Source organism: Anthonomus grandis, chromosome 12 (genome assembly GCF_022605725.1).
Source record: "Anthonomus grandis grandis chromosome 12, icAntGran1.3, whole genome shotgun sequence".
In the NCBI taxonomy this organism is placed as follows: Eukaryota; Metazoa; Arthropoda; class Insecta; order Coleoptera; family Curculionidae; genus Anthonomus; species Anthonomus grandis.
In genome coordinates this window covers 20885441-20904193 of record NC_065557.1, presented here as the reverse complement: position 1 = coordinate 20904193, position 18753 = coordinate 20885441, and the positions used below count along the sequence as shown (strand labels likewise).

The 18753-nt window shown below is 33.1% G+C and overlaps 1 protein-coding gene across 2 annotated transcripts; it reads left to right on the top strand.

Annotated features, from left to right (window-relative positions):
• Window positions 1-176: 176 nt before the first annotated feature.
• Window positions 177-13802, top strand: LOC126742872 (serine protease snake-like). Of its 2 annotated transcripts, none has more exons than XM_050449718.1 (9): window positions 177-639; window positions 806-1081; window positions 1195-1281; window positions 5374-5646; window positions 7127-7203; window positions 7269-7378; window positions 7570-7802; window positions 13253-13437; window positions 13524-13802. In XM_050449718.1, exons 1-9 carry the CDS (start codon window positions 567-569, stop codon window positions 13686-13688), a joined length of 1479 nt encoding a protein of 492 aa, XP_050305675.1. In that variant the 5' UTR covers window positions 177-566; the 3' UTR covers window positions 13689-13802. The 2 variants fall into 2 exon arrangements, with proteins under 2 accessions (XP_050305675.1, XP_050305674.1); XM_050449717.1 differs by having other exon boundaries at window positions 178-639; window positions 7073-7203.
• Window positions 13803-18753: the final 4951 nt, after the last annotated feature.

Sequence of the window (18753 nt, the reverse complement as noted above, 5' to 3'; positions counted from 1 at the left end):
TACATGATTATTATAGTAGAACTTATTGAGTTTAAATATACTATCTATTTATACTGTTCTTTTTTTGTGACTCAAAAATCTTTTATGCTTCTTGCTACGTGAGTTGGGTCTGGGTCAAATGAAATTTAAATTTTAGATTTTAATACTGCCGTTTAAATATCTATTTACCCACTTTTGCGGCTTAAAATGGAACAAACTGAAAAGGATTGGTGAGTTTTTTTAAGCATAGAATATCTAAAATCACATTAAAGTTGTTAGTTATATTATTATTAAAATAAATCTAATAAATGTTAGCAGCTTGATTTAAATAAATAAAATACATCTAACTATAAAAATTACATATACCTTTATAATGTAGCGGAATTTCCATGTTATTGTTATTAACAAAAAAAGAATTAAAAGAGATTTTGTAATAATGTTTATGACACCGTAGAGCCATATTATCAATTGTATAGCGCTCATGATTACCGGATGGAGGATATATGTATTGTGGTTAGTAGATTTTAGACCAGCTTGAAAATAAATAATATTTATAATAACAGTACAGTGAATTTCAATAAGAGAAAATGTGGTTTAAGAGTCTGCAATTTTTGTGTCTTTTAAATAGTTTTAACAGATTAACTATCGCTCTTATCGCAAGTAAGTATAAAAGTTTAAAATATTTACAAATTTCTGTAAAAATTGTGCATTAAAATAATGCACTGTATATTATAATTGTGATTAATAAGAAATGTTAGTAAGTTATACTTAAAAAAATCTGTATTAACACAAAAAATAGAAACAATATTTTGTTACGATCTATCAGATGGACCGAGCTGCTTTATAGAAGAAAATCAATTTGGAAAATGCATTCCAGTCTCGTTGTGTCCACGAAATCAAAAATTATCAAAAAGTTCAATGGACTCAAGATCATCATGTCAATCAGGAACAACCTGCTGCATGGTATTAGCAAAAATCGTTACTCCCACCAACGTATTTCCTCCCTCGTCAGCAGGAGGTATATCACCAGGAACATCATCTGGTAGCAATGCAGGGGTATCGGGACCTCCAACTCAAACTATATCATCAACATCTGCATCTGGTAGGTATGATTGAATAATATAAATAGTTTCTACTTTGGTGCATAACGTTAAATATGTATTTAGTTATCAATTTTAGTTTAGTGTAAGATATATTAATTGTTTTTACTTTTAGGTGCGCCATCGGCTACAGCAAGTCCTAATTCTCCCTCTGGATTTTCTCCGAGCGGAGCACCTCCAGGCGGATCTACTCCACCAAACGGTTTGTTTAAATAATTTAAGTTTTTTTTCGTTTTTTAAATTTCTATTACAATTTCTCAAAATTTTTTCCTACAGATGGAATTCAAACGATGGTTTTACAATTCAAATAATTAAAAGCAACTTAAATATATAGAAGAGAAAATATGCCTACTTCTCATTAATCGATCCTCACTTTAGGTATTTAATTTGTTTTTGAAAAAACTCATCAACCTATTTAGTTAATTTAGTGTTTGTTCTGCAGAAGCGCACAATAAGATATTCATACGAATTTCCCGGGGGTTCAATAAATAAGTACACTTGAATACTAAATACTAAACTTTTATTAACTACTTCACTTACGATAACTTACGATTATCATTTATTGACTATTTAGCGTACTTAAATCACAATTATAAATTTAGACTAAACTTCGAATCAAATCTTTTACTAATTTATATGAATCGATTAGAAATAATTTTAGCAATACAGGGTCGAAGAAGGCAACATTGTAACATTGCCTCCCTCTTGAATCTGATTGTCATGATCAGCCTAACCTACACATAATTTAAGCCTATTTAAATGAACTACCTGCATCTTTGACTTGATTTTGATTCTTAAGATGACATCACTAATCCTCTTTACTACTGCATATTGACCTTCCCAGGCTGGCATCAGCTTTGAAGATTTCCCTTTCTTTTTTTGAGGGTTCCAAAGCCGTACGTTGTCACCTTGCTGAAATCCTGAACAGTTTGCTTTAAGGTCGTATCAGATCTTCATCCAGGTACTTGTAATCCTTAGTCGTTCTCTGACCAATTCGTAAACATCGTCGTGCAGTTTAATTTTTCCATCCACATAGTCCTCTACTGCGGCTTCCACATTGCTTGAGGTGCCAAACACCAAGTCGCATGGTAAACGAACATCTCTCCTGAACAAAACCTGAGCTGGTGTTAACCGAGTCATATCATAAACTCCAGACCTGTAGGCCAGCAAAAACTTTGGTAAGTAGAAATCCCAATCTTTTTGATGTTCATCCACTATCTTGTAAATATGTTCTTCGATTTTCTTGTTAAACCTCTCCACCATGCCATCGGATTACAGATGTAAGGCTGTTGTCGTGTTTTGGAAATTTCAAGCAGTTTATAAAGTTTCTGAAATAGCTTCGATTCGAAATTTTATCCCTAATCAGAATGCAGATATAAAGGGACCCCAAATCTGCTGAAGGCAGACTTGTTTACTAAATGTTTAGCTACTGTCACCGCTTCTTGGTTGGAAAATGCAAAGACTTCCGGCCATTTCCTAAAATAATCCATGGCGACTAGGATGTACTTATTTCCCTTGTTGGTCTCGGAAAATGGAGTGGCAACTCGTAAGTGAATTCTTGACGACTAGTGAGTGCCACTGCGCCCATAGTGCCTTAAATGTTAACCCTCTATCCAAAACGTCGCTCCATGTCAGTCTTCGTCTGGTGTTTGGTGTTTTTCTTATCCTGAAGGATTGCTGATATATCGTGGTCTTCGTATTAGTCTCTTATATTAACTTAGCAGTACTCCACTCACTAACCTCAAAATTTAGACTTCTTATATATGCCATACCTTCCGTTCTTTTACTTTTGCACAATGTGTGCATTGTGATAGTACAGCTCCCAATACCAATATTGCTTGTATCTGTATTCAAAATAAACTTTCCTTGTTGTTGTGGATATACTAATATGGGACTGGAACATAAAATAGCTTTTAGCCTTAGAAAAGCAAGATCACACTGGTTTCATTGAAAAATAAATTTATATTCTGTCAATCTATGCAAGTCCAAGAAAATTTATTAACTCATGTTTATCACAAGTTTGCAGCCAGTCAATTGTTCCCAGTTCAGTTTATATTTTTTCTACATGACGATACAAGAAAATTAACTTTCTGGAAATAAGGCCTGGCTGTTGCGAAAACCAGCTTGAACTGGCAAAAGTCAAAAGTGTATCGGCAATCCTAGGAAGGAAGAAACTGGGTGGATAGATCTTTCTTAGTGACTAGAAATCTATCTAAAAATAGAATCTAGTTCACCCATCCTTTTTTGTCACTAAGACGACTGAAAAAGATTATGAACTGATTTCATACTCGATAATCCACTCCTCAAGCATGCTGTTTATAATGGACTCTGCCTCTTCGTGTTTGATAACAGGTAGTCTTCTAGGTACATGACGGATTGGTTGAGCATGTCCAGTAATTATTTTATGCCTAACTACTCTAATTCTTCCAGTATTCCCATAAGACTATTCAAAGATCTCGCTGTGCTCGGTGATAACCTGTTTGGAGATGCTCAATTCATCCGGAGAAAGATGTTTCCAATCCTTATGGGAATGTCAACTTCTGATGCCACCAGGGACTTTTCCACTAGGTATTTAAAAGCATTCTCTTATCATTGGATCAATTTGATGTAGCTCCCAGAGTTTTTTTCCAATCCTCCAAAAATTATCTTTTCACTATTACCACCAGAACATATCTATTAGAACAGAATCTGCTGTCACAATCATTATAGAAGCTGCGCCTTTACTTACACTGGACAAAATAAATTCTTCCGAAACGAATGTAAGGACTCTTTATCTTTACAAGCCAATAGTTTTCCTGATTAGTTCGAGATGTTCCGCGATCTCTGGATGACGAGCAAGACCTCATCTGAACTCGACAGTCACATTTCATGTGTCCAGTGCATCCACATCGATAGCAGTGAATACCTTGGCAGCGAGAAGGCGGCTGATTTTTTCTTTTATTTCCTGTCTTATAACCTTAATGATCTCTGTAAACAAATTTTGTAGATCATCACTATTGGTATCACACTTAGTCTTTTCGATGGAAAGAGCTCTGATCTCTGGCCTGGAAATGGTATATGCCGCTTAAATTTCAAGCGCTTTATCCAATGCTTTACTGCTGTTTTCAAATTTAGTGATGCGCACATTCATTGGGTTTCTTCATCTCTAATGCCATCTACGAAATATTGAGCAGCAAGTTCATCTTGGAATTCCTCAGCGGCTCTTGGGTAGGCTAGATGAATGAGACCTCTCATTATCTGTATAGAGCCTTCCTTGTTGGTCGCCAAATGTTCTCTCTAGGGCTATGGCCAATGTCTCTCTCTCGTTGGTGAGAAGCTGATACTGTCAGGAGGAACTCCAAGACCGATCTTCGAAGAGCTACCAAAAAATGTTTAGAGACTTAACATCGATTCAGGTCCCAATATATACCCAGTAAGATTCTTTCACTAGTTTCTAAAATTTTAACAGAATGTTCTTTAAGTACTAATATAAACGAATATAATTCAATTAGAATAATGGGTAACTTAAAATACTTCGGTCATCCTCTACTAAATTTATTTGCGAATTATTAATCTGACATGTTTCGGACATATAACATGTCCATCATCAGGGATAACAAATTAAGAGGTCCGTCAATATATCTTATAGTATCGTGCTTTAGACAGGGTTAAAAGATTAAAACAAATTAAGATATAATTAGAATAATTTGGCCAAAACAGCCCATAGTAAGGCAACTTTGTAACAATATCTATATTTATACCTATAGAAAACTACTTACCTATAGAAAATATTTCAAGGCTCATTTCATCACTTTGCAAATATTTCCATCTCTTCTATCAATGTATATTTGAGACTAGCTATTTGATGCATAAAAAGTATTCTACAGTAATTATTTGATAAATTCTCTAAAAAATAACAAGGAAAAAGTAGTTGCAGATGAAGTGTATAAAGTTGAAGATGCGAGTCGCGATCGGCAAGGCGAGAGTGTCCTCATCAATTTCTCCATTATCTCTATTTTCTGACTCTTTACATGCTAGCATAGATCTCTTTCTCTCTATACTCTTAGTGTTCTATTACAGGGCCAAGAGCAATCGGTCGAAGTGAATTGTCTATGTAAGCGAATGCTTTAATATGTAACATACTCGTATTTTGTTTTATTACAAATTTGTTTAATTTATTATGCTGATTGGTCTGGCGCGATAGAAGCTGTGGTCCTTTGACCAAGTAAAAAAAATTACAGTGCATTAAATACAATTAAGCAATTTTTAATGGGTAATATTTACAAACATGTAATTTTTTTAATTTGTTTTACAGGTGGTCAACCTCCAGCTGGGTCACCGCCTGCAGGATCGCCGTCTGCTGGATCACCGCCTGCTGGATCACCGCCTGCTGGATCACCACCTGCTGGATCACCGCCATCTGGAGCTCCACCACAAGGTTCATCACCGCCTTTATCAGGAAATATAATAGCCGAACCAGACATCCCCTCTAAGACATTACCAGGCTCATCTCCAACTTTTGATTATTCGGATACTATTGTAGTATCTGCCGAAGAGATAGATCCTGCTACAGAATTATCTGATATGAGTAAGGGTATTCTTTTAAATAAACATTAGTAACAAATCATCGTTATGGGAAGAGCTTTATACTAAAATAGTATTATTTAAACATTAAATATTTTTCCAAAATGAAGGTACAGAAGACTGTATTGTTCTTAATATTGTCACTTTACATTTGTAAACTAGGTTACTTAAAAGATCTAGAAAACGTCAAAAATAAAGTAATACAAAAAATATTAATTCTTGCTTTTAGGGCAAATATTTTGTTTCTAAAACTGTGTAGGCATTAGTTTATTGGTGCGCTTTTTTTTAAATTAACAGCAGATAACTTAATATACTTCGTTCCATATCACGTGTAAATGTTAAATCAAATAAAAATAGAAAATAGAATATACAAAAGAGTTTCTACATAATCTAACATTTTCCAAAGTATTATGAGGCAGCTCCCTCGTCGGGTATGGCGGCAACGTTGATCCTTATACTGTCGAATGACCTCGAGAAGTTGCCTAAAGACGCCAGTTTTTATTTTTTACCTAAGAGTGGTCCAAGCAAAGATTTGATTCTATTGGTGGCACATATTCTATATGAGAGTCATATAATCAAAAGTCAAAATATATTTTTATTTCTTCTTAGCTAGCTTTAATGAAAGCAAAATTATATATCTTTATTAATTAAACTGTTAAATTCTTTCTTTTTAATTATTTCTTAAATTTAAATTTTTGAATTAAATTTCTATTTTTTTTAATTCTTCTTTTTTAATAACTGACGATTTATAAACACTGTGACAAAAAAAAACAAGATTTTTATTTGGATTGCGCCTTAAAACAGTAAATAATTTAACAGTTTAAACAGTTAACTTAAACAGTATGTAAAGTTATAATTATTGCAGCTGCTTGAGCCATTTTTTAAATAACTTTAAAGAATTCGTTTGCTTAATATGAATAGGAAAATAAATGTAAAGCGTTTTACTCTCATAAAGAATAGACCGGTGAATCATTGCTAAAGATGGGATTGGAAGCTTGCGTACACTTCTTCTCTTATGGTATGCTGGGTTCTGATTCAAATATTTTGCTCTGTTTTTATGAGTAACATCAGTCTTTATGAGAAAGAGTAAATTTAGTGACAAAAGTTATTTACAAGCAGTTCTCGGACTGTTCTTTCCTGTAAAATAAATATGGCATTAAATAATCCCAGAACACATCCCTCAGAAAGGAATTTTATATCTCAAGTGTAATTTTACAAATATTATATTTATTACAAAGCTTAGTATTTTAATTATCTTTGATAATAAATAAAAACAGGTAGCTAAAAAGCAATCTCATCACTCATTTAGTCAATTTTAAAATAAAATTGACTAAATTTTCTTGTAAAAACTATTGGAACAGGAATATACTTGGGAATAAATGAAAAAACTAAATACATTAAACAATACACTTAAGACTATTATATTTTAGAATGCGATGCATATCACTCTATGATTAAATTATCAAACATTGAGACGTTTCCAGTAAATCCAAAACCTGTAAGTCCCATTGTAATGATTTATGGCGGAGTCAATTCAGGAGAAAAAGAATTTCCACATATGGTACATAAACTTAAGATAAAATTGTAATGTTGTTTTTTTAAAATGTTTCTGTTTTTAATTTTAAGGCAGCCTTGGGATATGGTGAACCTAATTCCATAAAATGGTTGTGTGGTGGCAGCCTAATTTCTGAAAACTTTGTAATTACAGCAGCACATTGCTTATCATCAAACGCGATGTAAGTATAAAAAATGGCCCGATTTCCGTCAATGTTTAGAAAAAAACAAAACTATATGAATTGTTTTTTTAAATTGATGCTTTTTTTACCAAATGTTTACATCTTAGCTTATTACTTTATTTTATTAATGCGTAGTCTTCTATGCTCTTGTTTTACTTTTTTGTAATTTTGTTTTTGGTAATAAATTTTAGAGGAGACGTTAGGTATGTAAGACTGGGAAATTCACAGTTAGACCGGAATACTGCGAACACTCAATTAGTTAACGTAATAAGACGAATTCCTCATGCACAATACAATGCTGAAACCAAGTACAATGATATTGCTTTGCTTGAGCTTGGAAGAAAAGTAGAAATTTCTCAATATGTTTTACCTATTTGCTTGTTTTCTTCCACCGATTATGAAGATAAAAATATTATAGCCACAGGTAAGACTCCATAGTTTTCTATACAATGTTCGATAGAAGTAAAAAAATATTAAAAATTATTATCTCAAATTTTTAAAACTGATTATTCTTTTTCAAATCATACAAATATATTAAAAAATATTCAGGCAATGATACAGAAGGACGCATGTAATTTCAATTCGCAAGATTTTTATATAAATTGATTTTAAAAGTTACTCATTAATATGACATTGGCGAAAAGAAACTTTTAGTGCTACTTGCTGAGCTCTAGCTCCCCCACCCTTACTACTACTACTACTACTACTACTACTCATTTACATACATAGTTCCATTTTATATTTAGATTGATATACAACATCTTAATAAGAAAATCTTTCATTGTCGGCTTTTAACTATTAATATTACGCCTGGTTTTTCGTATATCCAAATACTTCGAGAATGTAGGTGCAAATCCTTCCGCATTTTTTCCAATAAATACCCAAATTTCACATTCGGTAATACAGCGCAAGTTACAATTCATATATATGTTTCAAAGTTTATTTTGTTTTGTCTTATAATAATTTAATCAAACATCATAAATTCCAAGCATCTGTGTTAATTGTAGAGTAATTTTAATAATAAGTATAAAGTTGAATTAAAACACTAATATTTTTAGAAATACGTTATTGCTATTTATTTTTAATTAACGTTCATGCCAATGCCTGGCCAATTCTCAGAATTAGAGCCTCTATTGTGGCATAATTCAGGTAAATGAAAATTTATTTACCTGCGCTAATACAGATTAGCGCCTCTCGTTAGGGTTCTCAGAATCAGGGTCTCAAATGTGAGGCAGCTCATGTTAACCTGAGCTGATAGTACTTTCTATCTGATCTGCATCTAGGACACAATAAAAAAAAGTGAGTTTTTAGTCTCCAGTTAGTTTGCATCTAACTAACTGAATATGATTACTAGTACGTAATGAATGCATCTACCATTTTTTAAATCAGGTTCCTTCACGTTTATTGGAAATTATTCTGAAATTACATCTACTTATAAAGACTAGGCCGACATTGCACAATGCACAATGATGGAAAGGATGGTATGGGGGTGCAGGATCTATAAGAAGAAGATGGACTTCAAAGACCCGTTGTTATTAAAAAATATTTTGCTAACAGACGAATCCAAATTTTCATTAGAGGAAGGGTATTACCAACTTCCTCAACCTCCACGAATAGGCTTCCAAGGACAAAAATCCACACTCAAAAAAACGAAATTACTTTAGAGCAGATTTTTTGTCAATGTATGTACCGGAGTAATAGGCAGAACTCTTATTGGCTTGCATTATTTACCAGATCATGGTGGCTTTAAAAGTTGTTGAGCTAATAAGTGAGCTGGAGGAAAGGGACTGCGATACGACAGGAAATAAAGCGGACTTGGGAAATCGGCTTCGTAACGCTTAACTTGAGGAAGATGTTGACCCGGACAACTTTGTTTTTAATGAGTGTATCAGTTGTACGCTGTGTTTGATAATAATTATAAAACACACTACTTGCATTCAGCGTATAATAAATTAAAAATAAGCCATCGTATAAGCCATAATCAGGGCTTAAGACATTGTCAAAGCAAAGACACGATACGAAAAAACAATTCACAACATATTGCTCATGGTTTCTTAAGTACTAAACAAAACCAAGTAACCTGATGGACGGTATTAAAGCAAAAAAATGTAATTTTTAGTATCGTGTATATTGTAATATTTAGTAATAGTTGTACCTAAATGTCGGATTTTGAAATTGGTAGACGAAATCCATGCCGGTATGTCAGGAGGATATCTTGGAGTAATAAGGGCCCTGGGAAAAGTAAGGGAAAGATTTACTGGGTCAATAGCAAGGCAGACGTAAGGGACTGGTGCAGGAAATGCCTTGTATATGCGGGAAGTAATGGGCCACAGAGGAAGAAGAAGGCTTTGATGCAGCAGTACTAGTCTGTCACTGAAACTGTAAACATCTTGGGATGTGGTATACAAAGTACTGGAAGCCATGAACGATGTTCTTTACAGAATACAAAAGACACCGAAGAGTAAAGGTTGAGTCATTTACCTTAAGCGACTGGCTCCTTATTATGGAAATTGTGAAGAGCTTCGGAAAATCCAACTAGAGTCGAATTTGATATCCGATGAATTCGTGGCCCATCATTCTAATTATCGAAATAGTCGGTATGGCGTGACTTGTGAAGTGCAACAAGATCTGTTTACTGCTCCAGTTGAGTATGCTCTGGCACATTGTGTTGCTAAGGATTTTCAAATGTCTGGAAGAATAGCGAAGGACTTTCGTAAAAATTTCTGAAAAAGAGCTGCGTCGGTCAAGTTTAGGTTTACTTTTCTACTCTTCAACATGGTTCGGTTCTCTGGAGAAAAGCATTGATTGTTATTTCTACAAGAGCATCCAGTTGCAAGAGGGGAACCTTCTGCCGATATCGACAACCACCATCTTTGGGATTATTTCGGGATTGAATGAGGTTAGGAAGGGGGCAGTGTAACGATATTGGCAACGCCGCGAATATCACCTGTTGTTCGTTATTTTGGCACATCGGACATCTCTAAAGATGCATGGAAATTTTGCGAATTCTCGGTAACCATGGTCTTCCGAGTATATAAGCGCCGACGGGAGACCAGTTCAGTTTGGAATATTGGCATGATATTTAAATCGGACATAAATAGTAGTAAATAAATACGGTGTAAATAAATATTTCAAGTAGTCTTAATTGAAGATCGTGTTTAGTAGTATATCTGTATAAAAAAATTAGTTTATTATTTTTAAATATCGAGTGTTTTGAACAATATTTTGAGCTTGAAAAATAAATGGTTTAAACAAAATTGTGTTTTATTAAACATTAAAACTTTTATTACCCCACAATAAGATGTGAAATTTGGATATTTATAGAAAAATGCAAAAGTTGCAATACGCAATTTGAGAACCGATCTCGACCTATATATGTTTGGCTTACAATGTTTAAAATTAGATTAGCTATTAATATATTAACAAAAATCTATATTAGTGGGGCGGCATTGATTTTATCCAAAGGGCATTTCTATGTCGCCAGAAAACTCTTGGAAAACATTTGGTCTAATTGATTTCGGGTAACCGCTAAGTCGCTAGATCATCCATATAAAGTAGATGAATAAGTCTGACTGTTTCTTTATTGTTTTTTTTTAATTGCAAGTCCATACCTGGTTGAATTCAGTCGGTTTGAAAATAAATTCATGGCGAGGCAAAAAAGCAGTAAGCTTAAGGAATCCCCCTGAAATATGCTTTTGCGAATTTGAGTTCTGCTGGTTCAAACGCTGTTTCAAGTTCAGAAAATTAGAACTCTCAAAAAAACATTTAATATTTAGATATACCTTGATTTTGTATTGTACTAAATTATAATTTAAGTAATTATGATGTAAGACATAGGGTTAAAATGAAACAACCTTCTTAGGGTTAAGTAGGATCTATAATAAAATCTAATCAAAAGCTACATCCAAGGATCGTTGAACTTCCCGTTGACCTGGTTTATGATAATGCTTACTAGACATTATAATGTTTTGCTATATAGAATTAATTAATGTATTATTACAATATAGTAGATTCCTATTTACATAATATTTGTTATACTGGGTGATACTTCCATACTACACCTCCCCGGGAAATTTAAGGAATTTACATATTTCTTTTAAATTGAAAATTCCGGATATATATACTATAAAAGTAACAACTCTTCTTAACACATTCCTAAAATTATATACATACATTCAATTAATATCCAGTTATTTTGAAAATTTCAACTTTTTACCTAAATAACCCCTCTTTTCCATTTTTTTTTCACAAAACCTTAACTAATAATACACCAAACTAGTAAATGAATTAATTATTACCTAACTGTGCGCAGGGCCCTTTATGCACTAATTACTTACTTATAATATAATTTAGTTCTATTTTTATGGATTAGAATCTCTTTATTTTCTTTTACAATTTTTACATTAGGAGATTCCAGGTTCGAATCCTGGCAGGATCGCTATGTAGTAAATTATGATTTAAGTAATTATGATGTAAGACATAGGGTTAAAATGAAACAACCTTCTTAGGGTTAAGTAGGATCTATAATAAAATATTAAAAAGCTACATCCAAGGATCGTTAAACTTCCCGTTGACCTGGTTTATGATAATGCTTACTAGACATTATAATATTTTGCTATATAGAATTCATTAATGTATTATTACAATATAGTAGATTCCTATTTACACAATATTTGTTATACTGGGTGATACTTCCATACTACAATATACAAATTATTTTCCAAAATAAATAATCTTTTATGTCAAAATAGGTAATTTAATTTTAAAGTTATAGTTTATTTGCTAACCATTTCCGACTCGAAAGACCCTTTCCTCTAATTTCCTGTCAAATGAAATTAAAAATAACCATGTGTATTTGTATCTTCATTTGTATTAATTCTGGTTCAAAGTCCCAATGTTTCGTGCATGTTAGTTTAAAAGCTAATTTTTGATATTTTTAATTTTTAGAATCTGTGTTAATCAATATCAAGATGATTTCTATTGTTGATCATCGCTGAAATTCCATACACATACTTTTAAGCACTACCAAAAAACTTTCATTTGTAGAGGTTTACAACCATCTAAAATCGGTTTAGATATTTATTATCTATTATAGAAAAAAGTTTTATCCAAATCCTTTGGGAATTTTGGAAGTTAGAGCCTTTTTCATTTCTTTAACATTTGACTTTTTAATTAATTTTCACAACGAAACCTTAGTTTGTAGAGGTTTGAGACTACCATAAGTCGATTAAGGTATCCATAAATATTCTGCTAATTACTCCAAACTTCAAGGTTGATAAACATAAGGCGTTATAGTGATGGCTCATCAGATGAGGCAAAGGAGACTCCTATATATTTCTAAGATTCAATTATATAGTTTTAAATTTTATCGACATAAAACGATCGCATTGCTCTTACAGTAAAAATACTGTCCGTGTAGTATCCTTTTTTTATTTACTGCTAACACCACAAAAGTTTTTTACCATCAAGACTTTTCTGTTTGTTTACGTTACAATTGATGTTTATTTGCTACCGACTATAAATAAGTAGCCTGCTCCATTGAAAAACAAACCAGTGGCTCCTGACATAAACTGATCAAGATGGAAAAATTAGTGTAATAATATTTTTGGATGATTAAAGGCTACTTATTATGTTACCTACATTAAAAGTCATTTTGTAAAGGTAAAATCAACTATTATGATAGATTCACATGGGTATATGTTTTAGTCGAAAGATTGTAACAAAACCTTAAAATCAAAACTTTCTAGCTCCCTTGCACTGCATTTTAGCACCATATCGGTAGAAACGTCCTATATTTTTATGTTACTTTTATATATTTGTTGAATATATCTCTTATCACTTGATTTTCACTAATATTTATCACACATTTCGTAGGGTGGGGTAAGACACAATCTGGCTCTACAAGTCAAACTTTAAAAAAAGTGGGACTTGAATTGTTTACACAGGCCGAATGTCAAGAAGCCTACAAGCTCGTTTCAAGACAGCAGCTTCCTTTAGGTATACAGGAAACGAAACAGCTATGTGCCGGAAGTCACTCTCAAAGCAAGGATACATGTCAAGTAAGAAAAGCACAATAATTATTTATTACAAAAATCTTTTAGTGCCTATCTTTTGTGGTTTATTCAGTTTTTGTTCTTTTAAATAGGGAGATTCTGGAGGACCACTACAAATTCGCAAAAATAGTAGATGGTATTTAATAGGAATAACATCCATTGGAATTCAGTGTGGCATACAGAGTGTTCCAGGCATATATACCAGAATTGCACCGTACGTCCATTGGATACAACAGACTGTATGGGGAAATAAATAACTAAAATATTTCAGTTCACTTATTTTAAAATGTATCTATTCTAAATATTTGACACAACAATTCAGTATATTAATAATAAATAGTTTTGTGTATTTCATTGTTATAAAATATCAAGTGGCATATTAAATAAAGTTAATTTATAGTCAACTTTTTTATGATCAATAATATTTATAAAAAGAGTTTTCAACACTTCAGTATAGTATAATATAATATATATATAATAGAATATAATATTTATCCACCACTCGACAGGTGTTTCCCATGACACCAATTTCAATATTTAAATGACAAGTAAATATCAATAAGCCTTGTTCTCAAAAATATATAATAAAATAAATACAGCTACATAGTTCACATTATAATGTATATGTACAATATGGTAATGTGAACTGTTATTGATGTTGAAAAGAGTATTTTTTAAGGGAAAATTAGGGATATCAGCATGCAATAGCAATTATAGGTTTCTACAGATCATAATGGCTTTAGTCGCTTTATTTACTCTAATTTCTAGCTACTTATTCCAACTAAGTTTGCTATCCAGTGTCACTGCCAGATATTTTACTTTATTCGATGTATTTACAAGTTGTTCATCCAGGTAGATATCCCCAGTGAGTTGCATTTTCCTTTTACTAGTGAATGGTATCGTAGTTTTTTCCGATTTGAGGCTCAGTCCTATTGACGTAAGCCATTCTTCTGCAATACATAGGCTTCTTTGTATAAGTACCTGCCTTTGACTATATTGAAGTCATGTCATCAGCATATCCTATGCATATCATTCCATAGTTTGTTAATATTTGAAGTAGTTCATCGACTACTAGACTCCATAATAAGGTGAGGTTCTTCCTGCCATTGAAATTCTCCCTGATTTAGACCTAAGATTGGTCTATTTTTAACAAAACGTCTGCTTATACTGCGGTTATGAATACAACATTTTTATAAGTATTTTTAGTATTAGTAGGACTGGCGATATTAGATGGCCTCCTATATCTCTAGTTATGTTGCCAAGTACCTTTTATTTTTATGGTTATTTTAAAGAGACGATTTACAAACACGAATTTAGTAGACCAAGAAACTTACAGAAGTACTATAAAATTAGGGGAAAATTTAGAAAATTTATACTCTATATCTCAACACACTAAAAAAAAGATAAAGGACTCATTACAGATCGGATCATTAAATATAACAGACGAATGGTGTTTGTCTTGAAAAAAGAGCTATTATAATAGATGTTCCACCATCACAATAACATTAAAGCTAAGCAAAAAAAAAGAAATAGTATTAGTATTAGATCCATTTCCTATTTTTATATCATATCTTATCGTTATTTATCTTATATTATAAAATCTTATCTAAATTTTCTTCAACACACATTAAAATACTATTTAACTTCATTTTGTATATTCAACATATTATATTCGAAATTATGTTTTTAAAGCATGGTATTATAATGTTGCATCATCCAGGATTCTTAGTTTTTCTTTAGTTTATTACAAAATGACATATTTCAACGGTCAACGGGAAGCAAGTAAATTATTTTCGGAAAAACATATGTGTAATGTCTTTCTGTTCTTGGAAAATGTGTTTCAGGAATGGCTATGGCGTTATTTCTTATGATAGGCCAGAACCTTAAAACAGTTTCAGAGCTATTCACTCTAGTCTTTAATAACATGACTTTTAATATACCAGCATACCATGATGTAATACTATATTTTAAAATGTGATCTGGATATCCACTTTATATATTGATCAAAATAAACATTTAAATATTTAATTTTATCTTCTTGTGCAGCATTTACAGTTGCAAAAATTAATTCCACACCTTCGTATATTTACATGAATAATTCAAAAAGATAATATGATTTATTCACTCAGTTAATGTCAAGAGGTTGTGATCCATCCAATGATTTATTTTAGTCATGCATCTCTCAGCTATTTGTAGAAACTCTTGCCAAGAATTGCAGTTGGCACATAGGGAGTTTATTCCTGAAATAAGCAAAAGATCTGAAGGGCAACTGACAAATCTCTTTTACAGAAAATACCTCAAATTAATAAAATAATAATAATAATCATAAGAAGACCACGGAATTATCGCTCTAGAACAAAAGGGAAAAAATTAAGAGGTCTCAAGGATGTAAAGAACAGTTACTTATAGACACTGTAATTATGGAACAAGCAATACAGAAGCAGAGAAACTTATACACCGCCTTTATAGATTGAAGGCTTTTGATACCGTTCACACTTGGCTGCTTAAGGTCCTTGAGATTTATAAAGTCGCTCCACCGCTTATCAATTTATTAAAACATATGTTGGGTTTCTGGACCACACAGTTAAATCTTAACTGCAGAAATGAAACTTTAGCGATTGAGCCTTGTTGTATTTTACAACAAGGCCTTTTCCAGGGAGATTCCCTGAGTCCCCTCTAGTTTTGTCTGGCTCTGAATCCCCTCTCCCATATGCTTAATCAAAGTCAACATGGATTTACCGTTAAAGATAACAGGGAAAACCTATATAATATTACACATCTAATGTACATAAATGATATCAAAGTCTATGCTGGGACATCAACGCATGTCAACTCATTGCTGCGAACAATTAAGATATTTTCCCACGACATTAAAATGAGCTTTGGTATCGATAAATGCAAAACTCAAATAGTTATCAAAGGTAAACACAACACCAACAACTTTGAATTACAAGATGGTAGTCTCATTCGGGCTATGGAAGAAGGGGAAACTTATAAGTACTTGGGCGTACATCAGTCAGCCCATACAGAGCACAAGAAAATGAGACAGAACCTCCAAAAGGAATATATCAATCGTCTTAAGCAAATTTTAAAAACTAAACTAAATAGTAAGAACATGATTAAAGCGGTTAATACCTACGCTATCCTCGTTTTAACGTATTATTTTGGAGTCATTAGGTGGACAAAGACTGATATAGAGGAGATTGAGAGGAAGACCAGAACAACCCTCACGACGTTTCGAGCACACCACCCTCAGTCAGCCATCGAAAGTCTTACTCTTCCCAGATCCAAGAGTGGCAGAGGACTAACTGATATTTCTTTTCTCTTCAAAAAGCAAGTAGCAGATCTTCAGAAATACTTCCTCACTATGAGGGAAACCTTTTCTCTTCATATAGCAGTGGTGCTAGCGGATAACGGATACACACCCTTGAATCTCCGTGCAGGTATAGCAGAACACATTACTGTAACAAGATCAGGGCACACAGCCATTAAAGTTCACACATTGAAGCAGAAGGCAATACACGGAAAGCATCCTCACGAACTTATTGCCGAACATGTCTATTATGAAACGTCGAACTACTGGTTGACTCGTGGAGATCTATTTCCTGAAACTAAAGGCTTTATAATGGCTATACAAGACCAAGTGATTGCTACAAGAAATTACCGAAATTACCTTAAGTACATTACTAAAGATGAGAAAGTAATCGACGATCGATGTAGAAAATGCCTGCGCGTACCGGAGACAATTCAACATATAACATCAAGATGCATATCGCTATTAGCTGCCGAATATCTGCACCGACATAACTGAGTGGCAAAAATTATTCATCAAGAACTGGCAAAATTTTATCTACTAATTGGTGAAACTTGCCCCTATTACCAGTACAAACCAGAAACTGTACTTGAAAATGACGACTTTCGCCTCTACTGGGACAGAACTGTTTTGACCGATAAGATTCTGACTTCAAACAGACCAGATATAATCTTAATAAACAAAGCCCAAAAGAAAACCTTTCTAATTGACATAGCAGTGCCAAATACCAATAAAGTCCTAGAAACGACAGACACTAAACTTGCTAAATACGCAGATCTAGGCACGGAGATCGAGGCAAGATAATGTATATATACTCCCTCTAATTATTTCATCCACTGGAATTGTCCCTTTAACACTGTCCAGAAACCTTAACGCATTGGGTCTTTCCTCCTGGACGATTGTCACTCTACAGAAATCTGTTATACTGAATACATGCAACATCGTTCGAAAGTTCCTAAATCTACCATATCAAAATTCATCTTGCCTTTAGGCCGATGAAATTAACAACACCGCTATCAGCGAGCTAAAATAGAAAAATAATAATAATAATAATAATAATAATAATAATAATACTAATAATAATAATAATAATAATAATAATAATAATAATAATAATAATAATAATAATAATAATAATAATAATAATAATAATAATAATAATAATAATAATAATAATAATAATAATAATAATAATAATAATAATAATAATAAAGGGTAATTAAAATAAGTAATTAATTGGAGTAGGACAGACATAGAAAGGCTACAAAGAAAAGTGAGGACCCTACTTACTAAAACGCACAACCACCACCCTCGAAGTGCCACTGAAAGAACAATGCTTCCCCGCCACCTTGGAGGAAGAGGATTAATAGATCTGGGTAAACAACTTAAAAAACAAATCACTAACTTAAGATCCTATTTTTACAGGCAAGGAGAAAATTCCACGCTACATCGCGCAATAAATCAAATAGACGATTCCACTCCTCTACAACTTAAGAGCGAGGAAGCGCGCAGCTACCATCATACGGACCAGGAAAAACTCCGCATCTGGATGGAGAAGCCCCTTCATGGGCGGCATCCTAATGAGATCAGCCAAAATCATGTCGACACTGCTTCGTCGAACTGTTAGTTGGTGTCAGGCAAGATGTTTCCAGAAACCGAGGGCTTTCTACTCGCCATCCAAGATCAGGTTATACCAACAAGAAATTATCTCAAGCACATCGTCAGAGATCCGTCCGTACAAAACGACAAATGCCGGTATGGATGCCAAACATCAGAGACAATCCAGCACATAATAGGAGGATGTCAGGCCTTTGCAGCAACAGAATACAAAGAACAGCACGACTCAGTTGGGAAAATTTTACATCAAGAGTTGGCAATGAAGTTGGAACTTATTACAACAGAGAAGGTTCCATATTATAAATATACTCCAGAACCCGTAGTGGAAAATGACCGATATAAGTTATATTGGGACCGCAGTGTACTTACCGATCAACATGTAAGGCATAATA